Source organism: Molossus molossus, unplaced genomic scaffold, assembly GCF_014108415.1.
Source record: "Molossus molossus isolate mMolMol1 unplaced genomic scaffold, mMolMol1.p scaffold_m16_p_11, whole genome shotgun sequence".
NCBI classification, from domain to species: Eukaryota; Metazoa; Chordata; class Mammalia; order Chiroptera; family Molossidae; genus Molossus; species Molossus molossus.
In genome coordinates this window covers 55,782,510-55,807,283 of record NW_023425346.1, presented here as the reverse complement: position 1 = coordinate 55,807,283, position 24,774 = coordinate 55,782,510, and the positions used below count along the sequence as shown (strand labels likewise).

Sequence of the window (24,774 nt, the reverse complement as noted above, 5' to 3'; positions counted from 1 at the left end):
GTATTGGGGTGACATTGGTTAATAAAATTATATAGGTCTCAGGTGTACAATTCTATAATACATCATCTGTATATTGTATTGTGTGTGCACCATCCAAAGACAAATATTCTGTCACCATTTATCCCTCCTTTATCCTCTTCTACCTGTCTGCACCACCCTTTCCCTCTGGTACTCACCATACTGTTGTCTATATTTATAAGTGATTTTTTTGGCTTAATTCTTTCACTTTTTTCACCCAGCCCCCAACTCCCTCCTCCTCTAACAGCTGTCAATCTTGTTATCTAGGAGTCTATTTCTATTTTGCTTGTTAGTTATTTTGTTCATTAGATTCCATATATAAGTGAAATCATATGGTATTTGTCTTTGTCTGGCTTATTTCACTTACCATAATGCCCTACAGGTCCATTTTGCTGTTGCAAAAGGTAAGATTTCCTTCGTTTTTACGGCAGACTAGTATTTCATTGTGTAAATGTACCACAGTTTTTTTACCCATTCATCTACTGATGGGCACTTGGGCTGCTTCCAAATCTTGGCTATTGTAAATAATGCTGTAATGAACATGGGGGTGCATATACTTTTCAAATTGGTGTTTCAGGTTTCTTCAGATATATTCGCTGAAGTGGAATTGCTGGGTCACAACACAGTTCCATTTTTAATTTTCTGAGGAAATTCCATAGTGTTTTCCACAGTGGCTGCACCAATCTGCGTTTCCACCAAATGTGTATGAGGGTTTCCTTTTCTCCACATCCTCGCCAACACTTGACACATTGATGATAGCCATTCTGATAGATGTGAGGCAATATCTCATTGTGATTTCAATTTACATTCCTCTGATTATCAGTAATGCTGAGCATCTGTTCATATATCTATTGGCCATCTGTATGTCCTCTTTCAACAAGTATCTAGTTAGATCCTTTGCCCATTTTTCAATCGGACTGTTTTTATGGTGTTGATTTTTATAAGTTTTTCATAGATTTTGGATATTAACCCCTTATCAGATGTATCATTAGTGAGTATGTTCTCCCATTCAATGAATTGTCTTTTCATTTTGTTAATGGTTTTCTTTGCCGAGCAAAAAAACATTTCAGTTTGATGTAGTCCCATTTGCTTATTTTTTCTTGTTTCCCTTGCTCAAGGAGATATAGCAAAAAAGATATTGCTAAGAGAAGTATCTGAGACTTTACTGCCTATGTTTTCTTCTGTGATTTTTATGGTTTCAAGGTCTTACATTTAAGTCTTTAATCTATTTTGAGTTTATTCTTGTGTGGTGTAAAAAGGTGGTCTAATTTCATATTTTTGCACTATCTGTCCATCCAATTTTCTAACACCATTTATTGAATAGACTATCTTTATCCCATTGTATGTTCTTGCTTCCTCTGTTGACTATTAATTGACCATAATGGCACGAGTATTTCTTAGCTCTCTATTCTGTTCCATTGATCTATGCCAGTTTTTATGACAGTAAAATACTGTTTTGATTACTATAGCCTTGTAGTATAGTTTGATATCTGTTAGCATGATTCCTCCAGCTTTGTTCTTCTTTCTCAAGATTGCTGTGGCTATTTGGGGTCTTTTGTGGTTCCATATCAATTTCTGAAATATTTGTTCTAGGTCTGTGTAACATGCCTTTGGTATCTTGATAGGAAATGCGTTAAATCTGTAGATTGCTTTGGGTAGTATGGGCATTTTAATGATGTCAATTATTCCTATTCATGAACATGGTATATGCCTTCCCTTATTTGTATCTTCCATTTCTTTCTTCAGTGTCTTATAATTTTCCGAGTACAGGTCTTTCACATCCTCAGTTAAATTTATTCCTAGTTTGTTTGGTGCAATTGTAAATTGGATTGTTTTCTTAGTTTCCCTTTCTGATAGTTCATAATTGGTGTATAAAAATGCAATTGATTTCTGGATATTTTGTATCTTGCTACTTTACTGAATTCACTTATCAGTTCCAGTAGTTTTTTTGGTGGAATCCTTAGAATTCTCTATAAACAGTATTATGTCACCTGCAAATAATGACAGTTTTATTTTTTCCTTTCCAATTTGGATACCTTTTATTGCTTCTTCTTGTCTGATTGCTGTGGCTAGAACTTCCAGTACTATGTTGAATAAGAGTGGTGAAAGTGGACATCCCCATCTTGTTCCGGATCTTAAGGGAACTGCTTGTAGTCTTTGCCCACTGAGTATGATGTTGGTTACGGGCTTGTCTTAAGGCCTTTATTACATTCAGGTATGGTCCCTCTATTCCCACTTTGCTAGAGTTTTATCATAAATTGGTAATGAACTTTGTCAAACACTTTTCCTGCTTCTATTGATATGAACATGTGGTTTTTATTCCTCGTTTTGCTTATGTGGTATATCATGCTTATTGATTTGCGAATACTGTACCAACCTTGCATCCTCTTGCTCATGGTGTACAAATTCCACTTGATCATGGTGTGTGATCTTTTAAATGTATTGCTAGATCTGGTTTGCTAATATTTTATTGAGGAGTTTAGCATCTATGTTCACCAGGGATATTGGCCTATAATTTTCTTTCTTTGTAGTGTCTTTTCCTTTATGTGGTTTTGAAATTAGGATAAAGCTGGCTGCATAAAATGAGCTTGGGAGTCTTACTTCCTCTTAAATTTTGGGGAGTAGTTTGAGAAGGATAGATGTTAGTTCTTCTTTGACTGTGGTAAAATTCACCTGTGAAGCTATCTGGTCCAGGACTTTTGTTTGTTGCAAAGTTTTTGATTACTGCTTTAATTTCATTAGTTGTAACTGTTCTATTCAGATTTTCTGATTCTTCCTGATTTAATTTTGGAAAATTGTATGTTTCCAAAATTTGTCCATTTTGCCCAGGTTGTCCAATTTGTTGACATATAGTGCTTGTAATAATTTCTTACAATCCTTTGTATTTCTGTGGAGTCGCTGTTACTTCTCTTTCATTTTTAATTTTATTTATATCTGTCCTCTCTTTTTTTCTTGTTGAGTCTGGTAAAAGGTTTGTCAATCTTATTTATCTTTTCAAAGAACCAGCTTTTGGTTTCATTGATCTTTTTTTTAGATTCAATTTCTTTTACTTCTGCTCTAATCTTTATTATTTCCTTTCTTCTATTCACTTTGGGCTTTGTTTATTGTTCCTTTAAGTGTAAAATTAGATTATTTCAGATTGTTCTTGTTTCTTGAGGTAGGCCTGTAGTGCTATAAATTTCCCTCTTAGGACTGCTTTCATTGTGTCTCATAGATTTTGGGTTGTTGTGTGTTCATTTTCATTTGTTTCAAGATATTTTTCTATTTTTTCCTTGATCTCATTGTTAACCCACTCGTTGTTTAGTAATGCTATTTAGCCTCCATGTCTTTTTCAGTTTTTTTCTTGTAATTGATTTCTAGTTTCTTACCATTATGGTCAGAGAAGATGCAAGCACCCCTATGATGTGGATGTTGTTATGCTTCATGTTGTTCCAAAAATTCCTTAAACTATCCTCATTATTTTTTCCTTTTGAGGCTCTGACTGGGTATTTTCTGCTACCTGTTCTTCCAAATCACTGATTTGATCCACTGCTTCATCCAACCTACTGTTCATTCCTTCTAGCATATTCATTTCAGATATTGTATTCTTCATTTCTGACTGGTTTTAATGGGTTCTATGTCCTTTTTTTATGCTTGTTATCTCTTCCCTGAAGTTCTTACTAAGTTCCTTGGGCATCCTTGTAACATTTTTTTTTTAAACTCTGTATCTGGTAAATTGCTTACCTCCATGTCATTGGATCTTTTTCTGGAGATCTCTCCTGTTCTTTCTTTTGGTGAGTATGTTTATTTGTCTCTCTGTTTTGGCTGCCTCTTTGTGTTTGTTTCTATGTCATAGGTAGATCTGCTATGACTCCCAGTCTCGGTAGGGTGGCCTTATATAGTAGTTGTTTTGTGGGCCCAGTGGCCCAGTCTCCTTGATCACCTGAGCTGGGTTCTCCAGGAATGTTGCTTGTGTGTATTATGTAAGCCCTCCTGTTGTAATTGAATCATTGCTATTGGCTATTCACACATGGGGTTGACCCTCAGGCTGGCTGACTGTGAGGACTGACCTGACTACAGTGTATAAGCTGCTGTGCAGGTGCTGCCCACATGAAGCAGAATTTGGTGTCTGTCGAGATCTCACTGTGTATATGGCTGCTTATGAAGCTTATTATGGATCCTGCTCTGTGGTTGTCTGAAGCTGGCTACTGCTTGTGTTGGTTCTGGAGCCTCTTGATGCAGGCCAATGTCAGATGCTGCCTCTGCTGGGCCTGGGATGTGTGGGAAGGACCAAGCTGCACATCAAAGCTGGCTTTTACTAGCACCAGGCCCAGGGAAGCTCAGCAAAAGTGTCAAGGCACCCCGAGATCTACCTCTGCCTGTCTCCAATTGCCAATTACCCATCAGACTCGGTCACTGAAAGAGCCTCTGGCAGTAATTGAGTTGTATGAGGTAGGTTCTCAGTGAATCACCAGGTAGAGGTGAGTGGTTATCACCAGACTGATACAGGTTCAAACTCAATGCCAGTGATGCATCTGAGGCCACTCAGCAAATGTCCCAGGGTTTATCAAGTCTGGCTGTCCCATGCCGGGTACCTGCAGACCTTTGTGGTTGATTGGGGTCTCAGAGAGTCATTAGGGTGAGACCAGAATTTATCAGACCCACGCTGACCAAGATTTGGTTGCATTAAGAAAGGGCTCTGCATTGGTTGGGTGTACAAAGGAAAAATGGCCCATGCCAGAGACATACAATTCAGTCTGTTCAAGATTCTGCCAGGAGCTGGAGCTCAGCAGGGAGGGGCTGCTGGGAGTCAGGAGGATGGGGCTAGTAGGCCTTTTATGAGGGGGAGGTACCAGTCAGGCTTCAGAGAAGGTGGGAGGAGTGGCCCCTTCCCTAGAGCCAGGCAGCTCAGTCTGTCCTGGAATCTACCCAGACCTTAGCAATGTGGATCCACCAAGAGTTGGGAGGGAAGGGCTAGCATATCTCCCATGAGGGAGTGGCACCTTTTAGGTTCTCAGAAAAATGAGGGCAATGGCTGCCACCTCAAATCCACACTAGTCACTGACACCCCTGAGTCTGCCCAGACCTTGACACCCTAGCCCAGGCAGCTCCTCAGTAGGGCATGAGCTCCATAGAGTAGGGTGACAGGGAGTCCAAAAAGTAAGGCTATTGCATTTCCCCAGGGCGATGCTGTAAGGAGGGGAGTGCTCCAAGCAAGAAAGACGGCATCTGCGGTAGGGGAGAGGGACTCAGCACAGGGGGCCTAGTGGCTGTCTTTTTAGCTATCTCCCCAGAGCCACAGACCAATCTCTCCTCAGATGACTCTAGTTTACCCCACTCTCCCTCTGCCAAAGCCCAGGGTGAGTGGCTGTGAATGACATTTTGTGTGTTGGTCCTTTAAGAGGGCGCTGTGTCTAGCAGACTCCCATCTCTCCCTGGCAGACAGAATCCCTGCTGATTTTCACAGCCAGATGTTATGTGGGCACCTTTTCCTGGATCCAGTGTTCTGGGCTGGGGAGCCCAGTTTGGGATTGAGACCCCATTCTTCTCAGGGGGAACCTTTGCAGCTGAGATATCTCTCTGGAATCTCAGCTGCTGCTCATGGGAGCAGGGTCAGCCCTTTTTGCATCTCCACCCTTCCTACCAGTCTCGATGTGGCTTCTTCTGTAAATCCTTGGTTATAAGACTTCTGTTCAGCTTGCCTTCAATTGGTTATTCATGTTGACTGCTCTATATTTTAGTTGTAATTCCAGTTTGGTCCTGGAAGAAGGTGAGTGTAACATACTCCGCCACCATCTTGGATATTCCCCCATAAATTTTACATGCCATTAACATTGATAATAAAAATCTGAGTGTATAAAATATCTAAGCAAATTCATAAAAAGAGTAAGAAGATTAGAGGTTACCAGGGGCTGGGGGCGGAGATGGGAATTTACTGCTTAATGTGTGCAGTGTTTCCATTTGAGATTACTAAAAAGTTTGGAAATAGATAGTTGTGATGGTTACAATGAAATATGGATGTAAAAATTACCACTTAGTTTTCTGCTTAAAAATAAAGAATGTTAAGTTATATATATTTTATCCTAGTAAATAAACATTTTTGACCATGTATGGTTTATTAATTGTTCAAAACTAATTAATAGAAATTACAGTTAATTTGTGATTCTATTTTCTTCACATGAAAGAGTTACTAGTTCTGTACTTCTAATCACAAATGTGCTATAAATCTCCAGAGTTGTTCTTTTCAGAAGAGAAAGTTGGAAAACTTGAAATATAAGCAAGAAAAAAATCAGAAAAAATAATCAAAACAAACTTCTTACTTTAATTGATTCAGGCTGCATCACAGGTGCAGGCATAGCAATGGCACTTGAAGCATAAACCTGGTGATATGTTCCTTGAACTCCATGATCAGAATAAGGCTATTACAAAACAAGAAAATAAATGTATTCCCTTTCACTTTTTAATTAAAAATATTTACTCAGTATTACAACGCACTAGGCATTTTGCCACACAGTGCAGAAACACATGAAAAACACATCCCCTATCTTTAACTTATAGACTGATCAAGGACAAACAAGCAGTCAAAATTACCATGAGTCTTATGAGACATGTACAGGGATGCATGAGAGAAAAGATAAAAATTACTTGATCTACCTTAAGAAAGTTGGGGAGGTGGTCAGGGAAAGTTTTCTAGTGGAGTTGAAGCCTGAATTTGAAGAATTAGGGAAAGAAGATGGGAATGGTATGCATGAAGGTGTAGAAGCAACCAAGAGCAAATATTATTTGGAAGATCTGTGCAGACTGTCTGGTATGGCTGGAAGGAAGAATATACACTAAAAGATAGCTGAAAGATGAGACATTAGAGCAAAATGTGGGGAACAAATCATGTAAAAGCGGATTTTTGATAGTGGAACCATTTACTGAGATATGGAATACAAGAAAAGGAAGTTTGATGCTTATGTAATTTGTGTAAGGGGGTTGGAGAGAAGTTAGGTTTATAATAAACAAAGTTTGAGGTATTTGTAGGACTTCTAGTAGAGGTGTACTGTTGACAGAAAGTTAAATGGCTTTATCTAACGTGGTTTCTACTTAGCAACCACTCAATTAGTTAACTTATATTTTAACCTATACCTTCTAACATAAACAATATTCAAATAAAAGCATGCATATATCATTTTGTATGGAAGTATCATAAAAATTAATAGTACAAGTTATAAGCTAATAATAAGTAACAGTTCCAGAAAAATCTTATTATAGTCCACTGGTTTAATGCCAAAAGTAGACCGTGGCTAAAAATCTAAGGGAAAAGAATACTTACCTCACTGCCATCTCCTTGAAATCAGAAAACAGCAAAAAGAACCAAAGATAGATTTTTTTTAAATGCCATAATCAATTAAACAAGGAAATACTCATGATCTCCAAACCACGAACAATTTAAACTGTCTGACAAATGCTATGCAATTTGGCCCATATACGGGAAAACTCTGAGGCCTCCTCAGACTTCAGGAAGAATAAAGATTTGCCTAAAGATCAATGTTCTGAATGACCTATTCAAAGAGTCTCAAATGTAGGGGTGTGTCAGGCAAATGCAGAAGCAGGGAATATCTCCACAGAGATCCAATTTTATATTATTTAATAGCAGGGGATATGGAATTAAAGGAGAAATCATATTTTCATCATTTTTGTTATCTATTACCTTGCCTTATAGCTGAGGAACACTGCTGGAGGTGAAAGTGAAACAGGGTGAAGGTAGAAAGGAAAGTAGCAATTACTATAACCCAACACAGAAAATGATACCCAGAATGCTAGAAACCGAGGGAAGAGAATCTCAACCAGGACACTTAAAAACACAGTGGAAAACTGCTTCAGGCATCAGCCTGCTTCTCCCACTCTATATTTTGACAAATAGCTGGCCTCATTTAAATATCAGCATAAAGGTGAAAAAGAAAAACAAGAAACCTAAACATGCATACTACCTCTTCTCCAACTTAATCAAAGAAAGACAAAATTTGAAGAAAAGGATTAAAAATTACCCTAGGAAATGTAGGAAAGATCAGATAGATAGAAATCTTTTGAATCTTAAATAAATTATAGTAACATAATCTCTAAAAAGGAGCTCAAAGCCCTGGCTGGTTTGGCTCAGTGGTTGGAGCGTCGGCCTGCGGACCAGAGTGTCCCGGGTTCAGTTCCCGCTAGGGGCATGTACCAAAAAAATAAAAATAAATAAATAAATAAAAATGGAGCTCAAAAAAGAGATTTTAAGCCAACAACCATTTAAAATGATGTAAGCAAAGTGGCAGAGCTTGGAATAAAAAGATTAAAAATAAGAGAAAAAAGCCTCATTAGTCATAATAAAAAAACAGAATAAACACAATGAGAAATATAGTCATCTTGAAAAAGCATATAAAACAACATAAAAAGTACCATGATAAAAAATTTTACCTGAGTTATGATAGATATGAAAGACAAAAAGAGATCTAACATATGCATACTTTGTATTCTATTGCTTAAGTCAGCCAGTCTGTGGTATTTTGTTCATCAGCCTTTGTAAACTAATACGTGCATCATGCAGGTATTTTACAGCTGGTCTTATTTTCTTTAGATTTATAGAACAGAACTGGAATAAAATTTTTTCCAAAGCATTAACAAAAAAAAAAAAAGGAAACAAAAAAGACCCTTTATTTAAAAACTAGTTAGAAAATCAAATGGGCAAAATATTTCCCAGGAAAAATACTATAAAGACTGATAAGTTTGAAGATATATGCTGGAGAAGTGATTTCAAGTTAAGATTGACTTTTCAGGCACACGGGGGAAAAATGCAAATTATTCACAAGAGGAAAAATCAGGTGGGCTTTAAACTTTACTATGGCTACACTCAACACCAGAAAAGACTAGAATAGGAAATTCTAAAAGCAAAACGTATTGTTATGGGTTGAATTGTGTTACTTGAAAACTTACAGTTTGAAGTCCTAACCTCCAGTACATCAGAATGTGATCTTAGTTAGAGATAGGGTCTTTACAACAGAGGTAACCAAGTTAAAGTATGGTCACTAGGATGGAACCTAATCCAGTATAATTGGTATCCTTATAAAAATAGAAAATTTGGACAAAGACAGGAACGATAATGTAAAGACACCGGGAGAATGGCCATCTCCATCCAAGAAGAGAGGCTTGGAACAGATCATTCCTTTACAGCTCTTAGACAGAGCCAATCCTGCCAACGCCTTAATCTTGGACTTTTAGCTTCTTAAGCCACCCAGGTTGTGGTACTTGGTTCTATCAGCCTTAGTAAACTAACACAAGTATGATGCAGTCATTTTATAGCTAGTCTTATTTTCTTTCAGATTTATAGACAACAAACATGTTGAATAAGCATGTTAGAACTCAAAGAACATAGCATCCATAAGCCTTTAACAAAGAGCACTTGCAGATTCACTCAAACAAGTGATAAATGGAGGATGAGATAAAGAATGAGAAATCCCAGTAAAGGTATTTTTAGTTACCATTAAGATCCAACTGTGAAATTTATTGTTCCAGAACAAAATCATAACATTATAAATGTTATCAATATAAAAATAATACAAAACAGTCAAATTGGGAGATGGGTGCTAATTTCCTAATCTTTCACAACACCAATTTAAAATATGTACAGTTCCTGGCAAATATATGGTAAAGGTTATTAGTAATGGTTTAGGAATACAATTTAAAAACAATGAAAATGGTATTTCTTTTTTCTTTTAATCCTCACCCTAGGATACTTTTCCCCCATTTATCTTCACATGGAGTGGGAGGGAGGGAGGGAAGAGGAGAGAGAGAGAGAGAGAGAAAGAGAGAGAGAGAGAGAGAGAGAGAGAGAGAGAGAGAGGAAAGATGAGAATAAGTAAAATAAAACAAGATATGCAGCTTCTATTAGGGTCTTGAACAAATATTTTCAGAAAATAAAAAGAAATAAATGTAAGACAAGGTAGTAAAGATGAATTACTCTGAGACTAATACATACCTCTGGAATTGAAGCTTCCATCAGAGACAGTGGAGGAGGAACACATCCTCCATCTTGTGCAATTTCCACTGGTTGGTAAAACACCTCAGATGGTTGTAGGTATAGGAATGGAGCAGAAGAGGCAGGAGACTGAAACACAAAACCATAGTTATAATTCAAATATGATTAGTTATTTCAATTAAACAAAATGGCTTACCCAACAGATGAGAGAAATCACTGTTTCATCTTTTCCTGAAGTTTTTTTTCAAGGATAGCATAGAATTATTTCAACAACAAATTACAAACTCTGGGTTGTTACAAAGTCCAGTTGTGTAGAATCACTGGTAAGTACTAAAAGTTCTTAGTACTTCAGAATCTCATATATAAACTCAGATAATTATATTAAGATTGCTACTGAAGGTTGTAATAATATAACCTATGGTATTTAAATTGTCATAAATGGCCGTGGCCGGTTTGGCTCAATGGTTAGAGTGTTGGCCCACAGACTGAAGGATCGTGGGTTCCATCCCAGTCAAGGGCACGTACCTTGGTTGCAGGTTCAATCCATCCCCAGCCCTGGTTAGGGTCATGCGGGAGGCAGCCAATCGATGTGTCTCTCTCATGTCAACGTTTTTTTCCCCTCTCTCCTTCCCTCCCTTTCACTCTATCTAAAAATCAATGGAAAATATCCTTGGGTGAGGATAAAAAAAATTTTTTTTAATGGTCATAAACATCTATTCTTAGCTTTGTGACTTTCCATGGCAGTGGGAAATGTCAAAAATGATTAAACAATCTTTTGGTGGTATACTATTTGTTATCACAATTGGGAGATGGAATACCTATTTAAGAGCATAAGTCAAACTAGCAAAATCTGAAGTAAGGCTACAAAAATGTTAAAATTTCCAATAATACTAATGAAAAAAGAAGTAATTTTTCATGTTTATGTAACACTCATTTATAAAATGCTTTCATTTACATAGTCTCATTTGATCTTCATAAAAATCATATGAGGAAAATTACAAAGGTATAGTATTATCATTACTTCCATTTCACAAATGAGGAAGCTGAGAAATATAATGATTAAATTAATTGCCAAAAGTATCATAGTTAATAAATATAAGAGAAAGATCTCTAATCTAATTCTCCTGATTTTAATATGCATGCAGTCTTCACAAAAGAACAGTGAACAAAGTTAATATTTACCTGAGGAACACCCCACTGCCACTGACCTGGAAGACACTGTGCAGGGGCCTAAAATGAAAGAAAAAAGACTCCACAGATTATAAACAAGGTTTGAAACTGGATTATCTACATGCCACAGAATGGAGTTGTACACCTATACCTCAAACCATATATAAAAATTAACTCAAAATGAATCCAAGAGCAAAATTAAGGCCAAGAATTATAAAACTACTAGAAGAAAACATAGCCATTAGTCTTTTGACTTTGAATCAAGCAAAATTAAAAAATTATGACATCAAAAGCACAAGCAACAAAGCAACAAAAGAAAAAAGATAAACTGAACTTCATCAAAATTAAAATCAATGATGTGTTAGCAAGGATGTGAAGACATCAGAACTCTCATAAACTGCTGGTAGCAGTGTTAAAATGGTGCAGCCATTTTGGTACACAGTATGACATCAGAAAGTTAAACAGAGATATCATATGACTGAGTAATTCCACTCTGAGGTGTAAGACCTAAGAGAAATAAAAACATGTCCACACAACAACTTGTACACAAATCTTCATAGCAGTATTATTGATAACAAAAAATAAAAACAATCCAAATGTCTATCATCTAATGGATAAACAAAATGTAGTCTATCTATATAACAGAATATTATTCAGTCATAAAATAAAATAAAATACTGATATATGCCATCACACAAATTGTAAAAACATTCCCATGTTAGGTGAAAGAACAGTCACAAAAGACCACATTTTATTTTATTTTTGAGGGGATCAAATGATATTTTTATTTTGAATGTTGATGTTTGAAGAAAGTTGTTTTAATCAAAGGAGTAAGAAAAGGTAGATATAAATCTTGGGAGGAGCATTTTCCTACATTTTTTTCCTTGCAGAATTTAATATTAATAAAGAATGACTTTTCCAAATTGACAATTTTAAGAAAATGTTAATTTTCTTTAACCAGTAATTAAGAAAAACAGGAAAATAAATAATAAACAAGGGGCACTCAACCAAGTAAAAATAGACATTATTGCCCTGGCTGGTTTGGCTCAGCAGTTAGAGCGTCGGCCCACGGACCGGGGAGTCCAGGTTTGGTTTCTGCTAGGGGCGCATACCTCGGCTGTGGTTTGTCTCCTACCCTGGTTGGGGTCGTGTGGGTGGCAACCACTCGATGAATCTCTCTCACGTTACTGTTTCTCTCTCTCTTCCTCTCTCTATCTGAAGATAGGTGCAAAAATGTCCTCAGGTGAGGATAAAAAAAAAAAAAATAGACATTATTAGTGATACCTACCTGTGATGAAAAGACCACATATTTTAGATTCCACTTATGTGAAATGTCCAGAATAAGCAAATATATAGATAGAAAGGAGATTACCTAGTGTCCTAGAGCTGGGGGTAGAGGGAAAGAGCAGTGATTGCTAATGGGTAATATTTGTGTGTGTGTGTTTGGGGGGGGGGTGATTAAAATGTTCTAAAATTGTGGTATGGTTGCACAACTCTGAATTTAGTAAAATACCACTCTACACTTTAAATAAATGAATTGTATGATATGTAAATTATATCTAAATAAAGCTGTTATTTCATATAAAAGAGGGTCACCTTTTTTTTTTTTTTTTTTTAATCCTCATCCGAGGACATTTTTCCATTTTTTGTACAGACAGAGTGGGAGGGAGAGAGAGGAAGAGAGAGAGAGGGAAACATCGATATGAAAGGGACACATCGAGTGGCTGCCACCTGCACGACCAACCAGGGCCGGGGACGAGCTGCAACCGAGGTACATGCCCTTAGCGGGAACCAAACCCGGGCCTCTCCGGACCGCAGGCGGACGCTCTAACCGCTGAGCCAAACCGGCCAGGGCGAGGGTCACCTTTTTTAAAGTACTTATTTTAAGATGACAAAAAATAGACTTTCTTAGTTGTATTATTTCTTAATGTTTTATTCTTTACTTATTTTCCATTTCTAATAAAGTCCTTTTTATTACTAAAAGGAAAAAAAAAAAAAAAGAATGAGAAGACCCAATGGATCTACTATCTAAACCTGTTAGTTTAGTGCTGACTATTTCAGCTACTAATGAGGGAAATCACTGTATTATAAAGATGAACACGGTAATGTGAAGTTTATATTCTGTATACTATCCTCAGAAAGGCAGGATAATATATAATCTCTTAAGAAAATAGTTCAGTAAAAACATGTGAAATAAAATGACTAATATGTAGATTTGTTAGATAAATGAAATCACTACTTATGAAGTGAGAAATACGAAGGAGGTAAAAACTGATTAAACCATGAATTACATGATTTGATTAACAAACACTGATAAAGCTATCCATCTTAGAATTTGTGAAAAGAACAAAAGATTATTCTTATCAAAGTGGGAATTTTAAGGGCAGAATGATGATGAATATATAACTGAAAAGAAATATGTGATGTGAAATTATTTCTTATATTGTAAAATATATTACAAATTGGTTTCAAAATCTTTCCTTAGTGTATCTAGATGACATACTTCCAATTTTATAATTTGTGTCAAGTAGAAAACCAGAGTCAAAGTATAAAATTAAACTGTATTAGAAAATTTCCAAAATCTGCTATGTCAAGTGAGCTATAGGTGTATGTTAATCAATCAATAAAAAAGGAGCTAGACTCAAAAGGATGCAAGCAGCCGTGGCCGGTTTGCTAAGTGGTTGGAGCATCCGCCTGTGGACCACGAGAGTCCTGGGTTCAGTTCCCGATAGGGGCATGTACCAAAAAAAAAAAAAAAAAAGGATGCAAGCAGAAAGCAAGTTCACTCATTTTTACCCTGCCACTTTAAAAACCCTGTGTTGAGCTGTTCTTCCTTGCCTGTGGATAAAATTGAGGACAGATCACTTTTTGGGGTATGGTAGATTCCAAGTGCTGACCCTCTAGTTAGGTACTTTACTAGATTCTTTGGTGATCCCTTTGCTTAGAACCTCTGACTACAACTGTAGCCCTCGATTCTAGAAGTTGACTTCACACTGATTATTTCTCTACAGGGGTCACCTTAAAGTTTTTTTGGAAAGAGGCTCTTCTGTGAGGTTCACACCTTGTCCTGTGAAACATAAACCTTTGCTTGCTGCGAGTAGAAGTTTAACACCTTCCCACCAGAGACCTTCTCTCCTGGCTCTGCCTCCATAGACCACTCCAGCTTTTTCTTTGAACTTTTTTTCAGGAGAGGTCAGGTCCAAGTGGTACCATCTCACAAATTTCAAGGGACTATTAAACTTACTCATTTCTGCAAGTCCTCTTCACTTGGCTGAGGAGAAAGGGAAATGCTATAGCACTCTTAACTCTCTTGTTAAAGCCTCCTCCTTACCTATTTTCCTTATTAATCTCATCCACCCCTCATATGTGCTCAAGGTGGGTATTGAGTTAAGGGTCCCAAAACTGGTTTCACAATTGGCTTCTCATATTAAATGGTCTGGTACCTAATGTTTGCTGTCTTTGAAGCCTTTGCTAAAATTCTGAGGCAGTTTAGGAAAAGTCATGCTACATATGTATTTTAAATAAACAACATTAAGTTACTTCTATTTTTAGTAAGTGAAGGGAACACTTTAGTTTTATATTTAGCATAGTAATATAACTTAATAAATGACCTCCACCAAACCCAGTTTAATATTAAAAATAATTTCAATAACCTTAACATTTCATGTGGATCTGTTTTAAAAATTCAGAAATGAATTCTCTTTCACTATTTCAGAGGTATGAAAGAATGTGGTTTTATTTGTGAATGCTATAGACTAGAGGTTGGCAAACTTTTTCTGTAAAGGGCCAGAGGGTAAATATTTTAAGCTTTGCAGGTTATAATATCTCTGTTGTAAGTACTCAACTATGCCACTGTAGCACAAAAGCAGCCACAGACAATATATAAACACATATGGCTGAAGTTCAACTATGCCTCATTTACAAAATACTAAAATAGTCTCACATTACAGTTCACTTATCCCAGTCTCCCATAAGAACTAATAATGAAAAGAAAAATGCTAGTTAACCAAAAGATGCTGTCATAATGTAATAACAATATAATCATTATTTTAATGTACATTACAGATGACCCTTGAAATGTGTGGATCCATTTATAAATGGATGTTTTCAATAAATATTGGCCCTCAATATTTATTTTCAATAAAGTTGGCCTTCCATGTCCCCAGGATTTGCATACACTGATTCAACCAACTGAGGAGTGAAAACAGTATTGATGATCTGCAGTTAGAAATCCAAGGGTGTGAAGGACAGACAGACTATTATCACTGTTCTCTGCCATTTTATATAAAGGACTTAAGCACGTGAGGATTTTGGTATCTGTGGTGGGGGTGGGGTGATCCTGGAACCAATTCTCAGAACTCAAAAGTTATACTCTGATATTTGAATGTGTGGTAGGGGTTGGTGCTCCTAAGCTCCTCAGTGTTCAAGGGTCAACTGTATATTAAATATAATGATGAAAAAACGAATGCAATGTTAACTAACATTAAAAATTCAGCCTGGGCCCTGGCCAGTTTGGCTCAGCGGTTAGAGTGTCTGGAGAGACTGGGGTTCGGTTCCCGCTAAGGGCACGTACTTCGGTTGCAGTTTGTCCCCAGCCCTGGTTGGTCGTGCGGGTGGCAGCCACTCGATGTGTCCCTTCACGTCGATGTTTCTCTCTCTCTCTCTCTCTCCCTCCCACTCTATCTGTACAAAAAATGGAAAAATATCCTCGGGTGAGGATAAAAAAAAATAAAAATAAAAAAAATTCAGCCTGGGCACGGACTAGCTGTGACCAGGGGACTCGGCGGGATGCTGCTACCGAGGCTGGGTCCTGCGAACTCTGCGTGCTAAGCCCTCGGCTGGTGCCGCATGGACTCGCGGGGACAGGGGACTCTGCTGGAAGCTGCTGCCACCTCTGCAGAGTCCCGCTACCGCGGCTCAGTCCTGGGGCTTCTGCTGAGTGCAACGCCCTTGGCTGGTGCCACAGCCGCAGCTGCCCTTGGCTGGAAGCAGCACCCTCAGGTTAAAAGTCCCAGGCGGCTCCACAACGCAGAGTCTAGACAGAGGCTAAATTGGCAGCAGCCACTCACCTTGGGCTCCGGCAGAGGGAAGGCAGACTGGACAGGAACTGTGTGGGGACACTCGGGTTTTGGAGGGTGCTAAGAGCTTTCGCTGAGTGCAGCCACGCAGGACTGTGGTCATCTTACTCCTTCCCAGGGTCCTGGGGAGAGGCAGAGGCCCCTCCCTCAGAGATTCAACCCCACCTGGTGGCCACTGAAATGCTAATTGAGGCCCATTAACAACCAGCAGCTGCCCTACCCTCGGGAAATCCTCTTACACTGAGCACCTGGGGGAGTTTTTCAGGCAACTCAGAAACCAAGGGTCTTCAGGTGACCTCTACTAATAGCCTCCAGGCAAAAAAACTAGAGGATAACTACCATTCCCTAGGCTAGCAACACTAACCAGAAAAGCTAAGACTTGACGGTGGTGTTTAAAGTGGGTCCTCCCTCGCTCATCCAAACCCAGGAGAGGGAGCCACAAACAGCAGAACACCAACACCCACAGGGAACATTTGGCAGACTCCAAAGCCCACTGTGATAGCCAAAATGGTGAAAAACAGAAACAAAAGCCAAATGAAAGAACAAGAGACTTCTATGGAAGATGAGATAAATGAGGTGCAGTTAAGCAAATTAACAGAACTAGAATTTAGAGCCATGATGTTGAGGAAGCTCAACAGCGTATGTAAGGATATGAGCACCATGAGTAATGACATAGAAATGTTGAAAATCAACCAGTTGGAAATTAAAAACCAACAGGAAGAAATGAAGAATGACATATCAGAAATGAAAAACACATTGGAAGGTCTAAAAAGCAGACTAGGGGAAGCTGAGGACCAGATCAGTGAATTAGAAGACAGGCTAGAAAAAATCAACCAATCAGAAAACCAAAAGGAAAAAAAAATTAAAAAACAGGAAGACAGCTTAAGAGAACTGGAAACGGAATAATATTCGCATCATAGGAGTCCCTGAAGAAGAAGAAAATAAGCAAGGGTTAAAGAATATATTCAAAAAAATAGTGAGAGAAAACTTCCCTAATTTGGTGAAGGAAGAAGGCATTCAAGTTCAAGAAGCACAGAGAGTCCCAAGTAAGAAGAACCCAAACAGGCCCACACCAAAACACATAGTAATCAAACTGCCAAAAATTAAAGACAAAGAGAGAATCCTAAAAGCAGCAAGAGATAAGCAACAGGTTACCTACAAAGGAAACCTCATAAGGCTCTCAGCTGACTTCTCACAAGAAACACTACAGGCCAGAAGGGAATGGCATGAAGTAATCAAGGTCATGAAAAATAAGAATCTGAATCCAAGACTACTCTACCCAGCAAGGCTATCATTCAAAATAGAAGGTCAAATAAAGAGCTTCCCAGATAAAAAAAGGCTAAGGGAATACATTAGCACCAAACCAGCACTGCAAGAAATGTTAAAAGGACTGCTGTAATTACCAGGAGAAATGGGAAGAAAAATAGAACCACACTAAACAAAAATGGCAATAAATAAGTACATATCAATAATCACCTTAAATGTAAATGGACTGAATGCTCCCATAAAAAGACACAGAGTAGCTGATTGGATAAGAAAGCATGACTCATCTATATGTTGTTTATAAGAGACCCAGCTCACAACAAAAGACTCAAAGTGATTGAAAGTGAAGGGATGGAAAAAAATCTTCCAAGCAAACGGAAAAGAAAAAAAAGCTGGGGTAGCAATACTCATATCTGATAAAATAGATTTCAGAATGAAGACCATAATTAGAGACAAAGAAGGCCACTACATAATATTGAAAGGATCTATCCAAGAGGAAGCTATAACCTTGATAAACATATATGCACCCAATATAGGAGCACCAAAATATATTAAAAACTTCTGGAGGACTTCAAAGGAGAAATCGATAACAATACAATCATAGCAGGGGACTTCAAAACCCCGCTGACATCACTGGATAGATCCTCTAGACAAAAAATTAGCAAGGAAACAGAGACTCTAAATGAAGCACTAGACCAAATGGATTTAATAGATATCTACAGAGAACTACACCCCAAACTACAGAATTCACATTCTTCTCAAGTGCACATGGGACATTCTCAAAGATAGACCACATGTTAGGGCACAAACTAAGTTTCTACAAGTTCAAGAAGATTGAAATCATATCAAGCATCTTCTCAGATCACAATGGCATGAAACTAGAAATCAATTGCAACAAGAACATGCAAAGACATTTCAACACATGGAGGCTAAATAGCATGTTATTAAACAATGAATGGGTCACCGAGGAGATCAAGGAAGAAATTAAAAACTTCCTGGAAACCAATGAAAGTGAGCACACAACAATACAAAATCTATGGGATGCAGCGAGAGCAGTTCTGAGAGGGAAGTTCACAGCACTACAGGCCTACCTCAAAAAACAAGAAAAATCTCTAATAGACTATTTAACCTCACAACTTAAAGAATTAGAAAGCAAACAAAAAGAAAACCCCAGAATAAGTAGAAGGAAGGAAATAGTAAAGATCAGAGCAGAAATAAATGACATAGAGACCAAAAAAACAATTCAAAGGATCAATGAAACAAAGAGCTGGTTTTTTGAAAAGATAAACAAGATTGATGGACCCTTAGCTAGACTCACCAAGAAACAAAGAGAGAGAACCCAAATACACAAAATCAGAAATGAAAGAGGAGAAGTAACAACTGACACCACAGAAATACAAAAGATCGTTAACAACTACTATGAACAATTATATGGCAACAAATTCGACAATCTAAGTGAAATGGACAAATTTCTAGAAACACACAGACTCCCAAAACTGGACCCGGAAAAGATAGAAAACTTGAACAGACCAATAACAACAGAAGAAATTGAAGATGTAATCAAGACTCTCCCAGCAAACAAAAGCCCAAGCCCAGATAGCTTCACGGGGGAGTTTTACCGAACATTCAAAGAACTAATACCCATTCTCCTCAAACTATTTCAAAATATTCAAGAAGAAGGAAGACTTCCAAACTCGTTTTATGAACCCAGCATAATTCTAATTCCAAAACCAGAAAAAGACACTACGAAGAAAGAAAACTACAGGCCAATATCCCTGATGAACATAGATGCCAAAATCCTGAACAAAATACTAGCAAATCAGATCCAGCGATACACCAAAAAAATTATCCACCATGACCAAGTGGGATTCATCCCAGGGATGCAAGGCTGGTACAATATTTCCAAATCAGTAAATGTGATACACCACATAAATAAAATGATGAATAAAAACCACATGATAATATCAATAGATGCTGAAAAAGCCTTCGACAAAATCCAGAATCCATTTCTGATAAAAACGCTCAGCAGTGTGGGAATAGAGGGATCATATCTAGACATAATAAAGGCCATATATGAAAGACCTACAGCCAACATCATACTCAATGGGCAGAAACTAAAAGCATTTCCCTTAAGAACAGGAACAAGGCAAGGATGCCCACTTTCGCCACTCTTATTTAACCTAGTACTGGAAGTCTTAGCCACAGCAATCAGACAGGAAGAAAAAATAAAAGGGATCCAAATTGGAAAGGAGGAAGTGAAATTGTCATTATTTGCAGATGACATGATACTATTATACATAGAAAACCCCAAAGACTCCATCAAAAGTTTACTAGACTTAATAAATGAATTTGTCAAAGTAGCAGGATACAAAATCAACGTCAAGAAATCGATGGTATTCTTATACACCAATGATGAACTCACAGAAAGAGAAACTAAGAAAACAATCGCATTTACCATTGCAGCAAAAAAATTAAGATACCTAGGAATAAACTTAACCAAAGAAAAAAAGGACCTATTCGCAGAAAACTACAGGTCATTGGAAAAAGAAATAGAGGAAGATATAAAAAAGTGGAAGCATATACCCTGTTCATGGATTGGGAGAATTAACATCATTAAAATGTCCATATTACCCAAAGCAATCTATAGATTCAACGCAATCCCCATCAAAATACCAATGGCATACTTAACAGAATTAGAACAATTATTTCAAAAGTTCATATGGAATCAAAAAAGGCCTCGAACAGCCACAGCAATCTTGAAAAGGAAGAACAAAGTTGGAGGGAGCACAATACCAGATTTCAGGTTATACTACAAAGCCACTGTAATCAAAACAGCCTGGTACTGGCACAAGAACAGGCATATAGACCAGTGGAATAGAACAGAGAACCCAGAAACGGACCCAAGGCAATATGCTCAATTAATATTTGACAAAGGTGGCAAGAGCATACAGTGGAGTAAGGACAGCCTCTTTAATAAATGTTGCTGGGAAAATTGGACAGCTACTTGCAGAAAAATGAAACTACACCATCAACTTACACCCTACACGAGAATAAACTCAAAATGGATAAAAGATTTAAATGTAACTCATGAATCCATAAAAATCCTAGAAGAGACTGTAGGCAACAAAATTTCAGTCATCATACGCTGCAGAATTTTTACTGACACATCACCTAAGGCAATAGAAACAAAGGAGAAAATGAACACATGGGACTCCATCAAACTCAAAAGCTTCTGCACAGCGAAAGATACAATCATCAAAACGGAAAGGCTACCCACTGTATGGGAGAGCATAATTGCCAATGATATATCAGATAAGGGGTTAATTTCCAATACATATAGAGTGCTCATACAACTCAACAAAAGGAAGACAAAGAACCCAATTAAAAAATGGGCAGAGGAACTAAATAGACACCTCTCCAAACAGGACATACAAATGGCTAAGAAACATATGAACAAATCCTCATCATCACTAATCATCAGAGAGATGCAAATTAAAACAATGAGGTATCACCTCACACCTGTCAGAATGGCCGCCATCAACAGATCATCAAATAAGTGTTGGCGAGGGTGTGGAGAAAAGGGGAGTCTAGTGCACTGCTGGTGGGAATGCAGTCTGGTGCAGCCACTATGGAAAACAATATGGTGTTACCTCAAAAAATTAAAAATTGAACTTCCATTTGACCCAGTGATCCCACTTCTATGAATATACCCTAAGAAGCCTAAAACACCAATCAGAAAGAATAGATGTACCCCCATGTTTGTAGCAGCACTATTTACAATAGCTAAGATCTGGAAACAGCCCAAGTGTCCATCATTAGACGAATGGATAAAAAATCAGTGGTACATATATACAATGGAGCACTATGCAGCTGTAAGAAAGAAAGATCTCTTATCCTTTGAGACTACATGGAGGGACCTGGAAAGTATCATCCTAAGTGAAACAAGCCAAACAGAGAAAGACAAGTATCATATGATCTTACTTATTTGTGGAATATAATGAACATAACAGTCTGAGAAATGGGGTCGTCCCAGAGACGTGGAAGTGGGTACAGACTGACAATCCCCTAAAGAGGGGGGTGGTGGGGGAGAGATAAACCACAGAACTTATATGCATGTATGCATGAACAGTGGACATGGACAACAAACTGGGGAAAGGGCAGGGAGGGAGGCAGGATTCAGTGGGGGGAAAAGGAGAAACATCTATAACAAAAATTAATTTAAAAAAATTTATTAAAAAAAAAAATTCAGCCCTGGCCAGTTTGGCTCAGCGGTTAGAGCGTCGGTCTGTGGTCCTGAGAGACTCGGGTTCGGTTCCCGCTAGGGGCATGTACCTCGGTTGCAGTTCGTCCCCGGCCCTGGTTGGTCGTGCGGGTGGCAGCCACTCGATGTGTTCCTTTCACATCGATGTTTCTCTCTCTCTCTCTCTGTTCCTCTCTCTCCCTCCCACTCTACCTGAGCAAAGAATGGAAAAATGTCCTTGGGTGAGGATAAAAAAAAAAAAAAAATTCAGCCTGTGGTCCAATATCTCTGTATCTTACTTTAGGAATTATTTCTAAAGACTTTAAAAATTCAATGTTAGCCAGGGGAACAAAACTGACCTCATTATATTTTGTAAAAGGAGGCAAATAATCCATTTTCCTAAATGACTTTGTTTAGTTCTCCCATAAAAAACAGAATAAAAAACACCCAAAACAAAAACCACTGCTATCAAGGTTTAACTGACTCTTTTTAATTACTAGAATATTTGCATGAGAAAGAATAAAATGAAAGCTACCCCCCAAAAAGACTAAAATTATCAAGGAGGATTTTCACTGTACTAATTTATTATTATTATTTTTATTTCTTTTAAATTCTCACCGAGGATATTTTCAGATAGAGTGGGAGAGAGAGAGAGAGAGAGAGAGAGAGAGAGAGAGAGAGAGAAACGTTGATGTGAGAGAGACACATTGACTGGTTGCCTCCAGCATAACCCCATCCAGGGCTGGGGATGAACTGCAACTGAGGTACATGCCCTTGACTGGAATCAAACCCATGACTCTTTGGTCCTCGGGCCAATGCTCTAACCACTTAATCAAACCAGCCAGGGAATCACTGTACTAGTTTAATGTTTACCTGGTAGTGATAGGCAGATTGCTGATAAACAGGCTGAGTTACCATCACAGGGGAACTGGATATAGAACGTGACTATAAGAGGGGGGAAAAAAAGGAAAATTGTTTTAGGCAAAATTCTTTAAAATAGTTTAAAATAAAATTTATCTCAAATTGCTACCTAAACCTAGTTAACTTATAGTTTATAATTAGAAATGCCATTTCCCACCTCTTATTAATACTACCAACTCCATTTCAGTCTATTAAAATCATCACAGTATTCCTATTTCCATAGAAATGCTAAAATAACCACCAGAAAAGTTGTTTTTAGTTCAAAGATTATGAAAATATAGTTCTAAGAGAATAATCAGAGCAAAATGGCAGCTCTACTTAATGTGTCACTGCCTATTTCCACTGTGGAGACCAGCAGTAGATAGTTTATATAGCATTTAGAACTGAATACATAATCATAACTCATATGTGGAATTCAATCAATAAACTGAACTACCAAGCAAAATAGAGACAGACTCATAGAGAGGGGCAGACAGCTCTGGTGGTGATGGTGGGGCTGTTGGTGGAGAGATTAAGCAACAAAGAAAAAAAAGAGAACCCATGGACATGGACAACAGTGTGATTGTGGTGGTGAGGGGGAGCAGGTGGGTGGAGGTGGAAGAGGGTATAGAGGGGATAAATGGTGATGGAAAAAATAAAATAAAAACAAAAGCAGTACTTAGAAAACAGAGGAAAAAAGTTTAAAAAGAAATCATAGTTGATGTTGCCACATTTCCTACTATTTATAATCAACATCCTATTTCTTTGTTATGCATTTAATTAAAGCAAATACATAATTTATTGAAGAACTTATCAAATTCTATTTTATTAGTTTGACATTTAAATTAATTAATAATCTAATAAATTTACAAGTGATTTATCTGTTTGGAGAAAGTATCTGTCTAGCACTCAATTATTCAAAGTAATAGAGTAAACCCCAAAATTTAAAGCCACAACATTAATAAAACAGATAAGCTGTATTACAAAATGGGTAAATAAGCAATTAAAATTCATTTTCTAACATGGGATCTAATCTACCTTGTTTTAAAATTTACCCTTGAAACTAAAGAAAAGTATCATAGTTTTGCACAATTTGCAGATTATCATATGCTACTAAAGTCGCACCACAAATTAACATTAGAAAATAATAATATAATTTATTAATAGATTAGCAGAGGAGAAAAACATGATAATCTCAGCAGATATAAAAAGCATTTATTAAATTCAAGTCTTTCATGATAAAAATCCTTAGCAAACAGAATAAAAACTTCCATTTTTTTTTAATCCTCACCTGAGGATATTTTTTCCATTTATCTTTAGATAGATTAGGAAAGAGAAAGGGAGGGAGAGGGAGAGCAAGAGAGCAAGAGAGCGAGCGAGAGAGAGAGAGACAGACAGAAAGAGACAGAGAGAAACATCGATGCAAGAGAGACACACTGACTGGTTGTCTCCCTTGCGACCCGGACGGGAGGGGGGTGGGGCACGACGAACCACAACCGAGCAACACTCTAACCGTTGAGCCAAACCAGCCAGGGCAAAACTAACTTCCTTAATTGATTTAGGAAAAGTCTTAACCAGGTAAGAATTTGTCCCTGTAAGGGACATTTGACAATATTTTTGGTTTTCATAAATGTAGGGAGGCTAGGGCACTGCTAAATATCCTACAATATACAGGGTAGCCTCTCACAACAAAGAATCTCCTGGCCCAAAATGTCAACAGAGCTGAGGTTGAGAAACCCTGGTTAAAATGAAGAGTATCTCTGAAAACATAGTGTGTATGTATGTGTATGAATAAAATATTAATGGTGAATCATTGAACTTGTTTTCTCTTTCAAGAACAAGGTCATTGTGTTATTGCACAAACTCTGTAGCAGAGATACTGCCAGTGCAATAACTCAATGGGAAACAAAAAAAGAGAAACAAAAGAGCAGAAAGAAATAGAGGTATACTGCATCATAAATGCTTGTCTCTATGAGAGTTTGGCGGTTTAAATATCAACATTTAAAAATAAATAAGTATTATTACACACCAGCCACAATGTATCAGAAAATGTGATTAAAAAATACATATCACTTATAAAAAGCAACAAAAACTATAGAGTACCTCAAAATAAATCCAACAAAAAT

General features: G+C 37.5%; 1 protein-coding gene across 2 annotated transcripts in view; it reads right to left on the bottom strand.

The window, feature by feature from the left end:
• The window catches only part of BOLL (boule homolog, RNA binding protein), a 70,629-nt gene that overhangs the window by 27,639 nt on the left and 18,216 nt on the right, over window positions 1-24,774 (bottom strand). For both annotated transcript variants that reach the window (XM_036254654.1, XM_036254656.1), the window contains 4 exons: window positions 22,622-22,693; window positions 11,180-11,227; window positions 9,998-10,126; window positions 6,318-6,416 (listed from right to left, as the gene is read on the bottom strand). In XM_036254654.1, the coding sequence (XP_036110547.1) occupies window positions 6,318-6,416; window positions 9,998-10,126; window positions 11,180-11,227; window positions 22,622-22,693 (348 nt within the window). The remainder of the gene's footprint in view (window positions 1-6,317; window positions 6,417-9,997; window positions 10,127-11,179; window positions 11,228-22,621; window positions 22,694-24,774) is intronic.